A 5541-nucleotide genomic window follows, 5' to 3' on the forward strand; every position below is an offset into this window, starting at 1 on the left:
TAGGTCTGCGAGGAATATCTTCCAAAGCGAAAACCTCGAGCTTCGCACCTGGCCAAACTTCACCTAACCGGCTGACAGCAAGCTTGTTTAGGTCACAATACACATCGCTTATGGAAGGAAGTGGCCTGGAAGCTCCCTCAAAATGCGCAAAAATCCACCCGAGAGCTTAACCTTGACCAACTGCCAACGACCAGCCGATATTGTGCCATCATCATCGCTCCTATCAATGACCGCAACCACGACTTTGCCCTTCGCGACGTCACTGAAACTGGATTGATTCTTGATGGGATTGAGGGAGTGCTGGTGTTGTGCACCCGAGGCCGTTTTGGTGTTGGTGGCTCCCTCAAGAGACCTTTCTCTTTTGGACGTAGTGTCCTTATTGGACCTTGTTGTAGCAAGTATGCTTTCAGCCCATTCGACACTAGCGGTTTGCTGCGGTGTCCATTCAGCCCCCGATGATGCACCAGTGGTCTTAAGGTTGTCGGCGCTTGCCGCCTTTGTCTATAAAGGCTTTTTTAGATTTCTGGATGTACTCTCATTAGTAGTGGTAGTGCCATTTTTCACAACCCTGCCACTACTCAAATTAGGTATCGCTATCTTCATATTTTCGTTGCTACCAACAGCTCGTTGCTACGGCAGCAGGCTTTGACGCCTAGTCCTGAAGAGATACAGGTCTCGTTTTTTTTTTCATTTTTGTTTTTAGTTTTGTTTTTGTATGTACGTCTTGGTCCCACGAGATGCAAAGAAAAGATGTCCGTCTGCACAGTGATTCCCATGTACAGATAAGGCTAGTTAATCCGGAGGTCGCCAGGTTCGGATACTCCGTTAAAGACTGGGCTATTTTTGAATTGGGTCCCCAGCCAGGCTGATCATCGGCACGGGTCGTTTAAAACCTTAGATCCAGCCCAATAATGATGAGAGGTGGTTGGGGAGGAAGAGAAAGGGTGAGGAGTCAGTTGATGTTAATTCATCATTCTGATGTGTAAGGAAAAAGAAAAATTCAACTAGGGTACATAGAGTGAGAAGGAGTATAGGCGATAGGACCGTTGCTACCTTTTTCGCCATTACAAACGTGGGAGGTGGGATGGGAGTTGGTGACATAAACGTAGGCTGGTATGCCTTGTTTATGTGGAATGGGTGATGATTCTGGGAAGGTAGAGGGATAAGAACGTCCTTTAGTTTCCGGACTCATCTGGTGAAAACTCTCGAGAATCATTGACCTTAATCAGCTTCTATAACTCGACAAGTTCGACGTTCAGAGTAGAAGTAAAAGTAAAGTTGTCTTAATTGGAAGGTAATTTTTTGACAGCTGGCCAGTCAGATACTAGAAACTAGCCTAACTTTCAAGTTCCTTATGTCGTCTGAACCTGCCCAATGCAAATGGACGAGTAGCTTGCCTGAGGAGTGTTTCGTAGACAATAATGTTTTTAAATGTTTTTGTACCTTCGGGTAGAGGTTAGTGAAGTAAAGTTCAAAGTTTTAAATTTGTGACACTCGAAAAACTAACAAGCTGACTTAGAGAAAATGTACGTTCAAGGAATGTAGTTGGCTGCAAATAAGGGCCATTATGTTGTCTAAACTTGAACATTGGCAGATCTTTCATTCGTGTATACGTACATAGCTAACATTTTTGCAAGTAAAACACCTGAACACCCTAAAAATGTTTGTATTTCAGCTCTTAAATGGTGCATATGGGATTCCAAAGTAAATAGTTAGACCATTCCTTCCAGTGTTCTAAAAAAACTTTAGAACTTCAGCCCTTGGAATATGTAAAATAAAAGCTAAGATGTACATATATAAACAATATGTTGTTTTGATGTTGTCAGCCTCCGCTGCAGAACATTTTTAAGCGGGTCCAAAATCTGGTCTTTATGTTAAGTATGTGATCCCCTCTTGATTAACAGTTGGAGGCCATTTATTAAACGCCCAAGTCTCGGAAGCGAAAAGGTACTTATGTGTCCTTGATCTTGATTGGACATAATCTAGGCTTTGGGTTACGCGCAATGTTGTACGGCTAATGGAAAGTATCAAAGTTTTTCGTGAAAGTTGTAAAATAGAATTCAATAAATAAAAAGAAAATATTGCCCACACGTAACTTCGCAAATACTTCGAATCCTAAAGTGTGCCCAAAAAGAGTTAACGTCACGCTTTAATGTACAATTTTTGAATGACAATAATTACACCTAGAAAAATTGGAAAGCGGGCCAAAGGTATATATTTTTTGATTTCTGGTATAATTCTCAAGTCGCATTCTGGCTTTCTTTCTATTCCTATCTATCACAACTTCCAAAAAGTCTGCCTTTTTTATAACAAAAAAATCTGTTTTTATACAAATTTATAAAGTTTCAGGAGTAACTTCCGAGAGCCCGATAAAATGAACATTAATTAACTATCATCATCAAAAAAGATTTCGCTCGAGGAACGAACGAAGTCCTAACTGAATCAACTCGAATCTTACGAACTAAGCCCCACTTAACAAATTTAATGGGAGTTCGTTTCAGTTCTGTCCAAACCATAGGCGCAGATTTGATTTAAGAGCCATAATTCCCTTGCTTGTCATTCTACTTAATTCATTCAGATTTGGTTATATAAAAATGTTTCTAGTTAAATTTGAAAAGGATCCAGAAGCAAAATGTTTAGAGCACGATAAAAGAGCAATCTGAAACCAAGGATGGCCGAATTTCAATCATGAATACCACCGTCTTCTTATTTTACCAACAACTGCTTTCCAAAAATTCCCAATTTTAAATATTTTTCAATCAAATAAATTGAATTTCAGCAAAAGCAAAGTTTCTTGTTGTTTGCAATGCGGAGTTGCTATCAAAAATTGGCCAAATATGTAAATCAAAAATTCATTAGGTTCAAGCTGTAAAAAAATATAAATAAAGTATCATTCCATAAAGTTTCATTGGTTTATTTTCCGATTTATTTATTTTATACAACAAACACCTGCCTAAGTGTCTACTTAGTGGTGGCCACCTTTCTTAACAAATCTCAATCCACAGTATCCACAGATGTGTGCTCCGGGTTTGTCCTAAAAACAAAATATTCATTTTTATTTTCATAAACATCCCTTCAAAGAACGGAATACTTACCAAATTAATATAAACTTTTGGATGACCCAATGGACCATCGCCACCATCACAATAGACAACACGTTCGGTGCATTCTTTTGGTGGAATTTCATCGATCAACTTAATACCCCAGTTCTCATTAACATAACGTGTGGCATTTGTGAAACGAACATTACGATAGTCATCCTTTGGGAAGACCTAAAAATCAAAAAAAGAAAAATGTTTGCGTAACACCAGCACGACATGGGATTCTCATTTTGTATTTTCTAGTTGGATCTCTTGACAATCGATTCATAAGGTTTTTAACTTACTTGGCCAGTGTGTGTGACTTTGTCTAGATCATTTTTTGATGAGAATTGTCTGGCACTTCCAATGGCAGCCACTTTAAGTGGAGATTTGGTCAAAAGATGCAAATCCGAGATGATTTTCTTGCAAGCCATTCTGAATTTTGGGTTCCTTGCGAATTATTTTATTTTTTTTTTCTTGCGATGAGCGATTAGATGATTTTGACAGACGTCAATTTGAGAAATGTCAAAACTAAAATGGTTGTGTTCAGTGAAAATATTCTCTAACTTCGAAAATGATTGGATTTGCTAAGGGTTTGTGTATATGATACAAATTTTGGTTGAACTGTTTTAATAACAGGGTGACTACTAAATAATATTTTTGATTATAATTGTAAAACTATAAAATTTCGAAAATTTGATGGCAATGAATCGCAACTTTTCCTAATTTTTCATTTTCAACACTTTACTCGATTTTGAGGGGTACAAAGGAACACGTGTTTTGTATGGATGTATTTGAATTTGAACTAGAACATGAAAAATCTGAACGTACGGAGTTTCTAATGTTACATCGACTTCAATTCTTATGCAAAATACATCATTATATGGTTTTAGCGATGCACAATTCTTAAGAACTCCGAGGAATTGACTGATTTGGATCGTCTGCTACAGACGCCATAATGTTGACACTTTGACCAACTTGTTGTCTCACTGATACGGTAACATAACAAACATGCGGGCTCAAATTATCAATATAAGTATGGTTTTCAGACTTTGTTCCTTTTGTTCTTGGGCATGATGAAAGTGTTGGATTTACAAAATAAATTGACAATGACAGTTCGATGATTGATAAAAGCGTTCGTTCACAGATTAAATTCAAAATTATCCAGTCCCTTTAAATAGAACCCATGTTTTGAAGTTCTATTGGCTTGAAAAAAAAAAATAGTTTAAGAACAAACAATGATTTTACCTTCAAAATAATTGTATTCTTCTAAGTATGATGTTTTTGACATTCCTTACTTACTAACTTAATGTGGCGCTACAGTCCGGAGCGGACCTAGGCCTCAACCAACATGCGTCTCCAGCCAGCTAGGTCCCTAGGTGGCTGTCTCCAGTTTCGCACGCCAAGTTGGTTGAGGTCTTCAACCACCTGAGTGCGCCACCTGAGTCACAGTCTTCCTCTACTTAGCCGTCCCTCGGGATTGGATTGGAAAATCTTCCAGGCTGGAGCATTGATGCCCATTCGCTCTACATTACCTAGCCACCTAAGCCGTTGGACTTTAATTCTGTTAACTAGGTCAGTGTCGCTGTAAAGTTCGCCCGAAGAATTTTTCTCTTGAAGCATCCTAAGACGTTCTCATCTTTCTTTGACAGGGTCCAGGCCTCAGCGCCATAAATGAGAACCAGGGGATGATGAGTGTCTTATAGATGGTGATTTTAGATGCTCGAGAGAGGACTTTACTTCTCAATTGCCTTCTTAGTCCAAAGAAGCATCGATTTGCAAGAGTTAGTCTTCGTTTGATTTCAGCGCTGGTGTTGTTGTCTGTGCGGTGCCTAGGTAGACAGAGCCTTTAACTACCTCAAAGTTATAGCTATCCATGGTCACGTTTTGTCCAAGACGTCGTCGTCCAATGTCCTTTTTTGATGACAGCATATACTTGGTCTGGCCCTCATTGACCACTAAACCCATCTTCTTCGCTTCCGTGGTAATGCTCAAAAACGCTCCACTGACATCACGCTTTCATCTTCCAATTATGTTAATATCATCTGCGTATCCGATTAATTGGATGGACCTTTGGAAGATTGTGCCTCTAGTGTTGACGGTTGAGTTTTGCACAATTCTTTCAAGAACGATGTTGAAGAAGTCTCATGACAGTGCATTGCCTTGTCTAAAACCTTTTTTGACATCAAATGCCGCTGCAAGTTTTTTTCCGACGTTGATAGAGCAGCGTGCATTCTCCATCGTCATTCTCCACAAACGGATAAGTTTGACAGGGATGCCAAAACTAGACAATTCTCTGTAGAGCTTTTCCCTATAGATGCTGTCATACGCCATTTAAAAATCGATAAAGAGATGGTGGGTATCGATTTGAAGCTCCTGGGTTTTTTCCAAGATCTGCCGTAGTGTGAATATTTGGTCGATAGTGGACTTTCCTGGTCTAAAGCCGCACTGATAAGGACCT

General features: G+C 39.2%; 1 protein-coding gene across 1 annotated transcript; it reads right to left on the reverse strand.

Annotated features, from left to right (window-relative positions):
• Positions 1-2898: 2898 nt before the first annotated feature.
• LOC129950922 (NADH dehydrogenase [ubiquinone] iron-sulfur protein 6, mitochondrial) lies at positions 2899-3591 on the reverse strand. The gene is made up of 3 exons (XM_056062876.1): positions 3386-3591; positions 3096-3272; positions 2899-3034 (listed from the first exon to the last, which is right to left on the reverse strand). The coding sequence occupies exons 1-3, from the start codon at positions 3512-3514 to the stop codon at positions 2966-2968; spliced, it is 375 nt and encodes a 124-aa protein (XP_055918851.1). The 5' UTR covers positions 3515-3591; the 3' UTR covers positions 2899-2965.
• Between the last annotated feature and the right edge of the window lie 1950 nt (positions 3592-5541).

The sequence above is a fragment of the Eupeodes corollae genome, chromosome 3, assembly GCF_945859685.1.
Source record: "Eupeodes corollae chromosome 3, idEupCoro1.1, whole genome shotgun sequence".
Lineage (NCBI taxonomy): Eukaryota > Metazoa > Arthropoda > Insecta > Diptera > Syrphidae > Eupeodes > Eupeodes corollae.

Excerpts from the sequence above, each read along its gene's own strand:
- LOC129950922 (XM_056062876.1), bottom strand. The coding sequence starts at position 3,514 with ATGGCTTGCAAGAAAATCATCTCGGATTTGCATCTTTTGACCAAATCT. Across the intron at positions 3,273-3,385 it reads AAGTCACACACACTGGCCAA|GTCTTCCCAAAGGATGACTA; the intron begins GTAAGTTAAAAA and ends TTTGATTTTTAG. Across the intron at positions 3,035-3,095 it reads CAAAAGTTTATATTAATTTG|GACAAACCCGGAGCACACAT; the intron begins GTAAGTATTCCG and ends TTTTGTTTTTAG.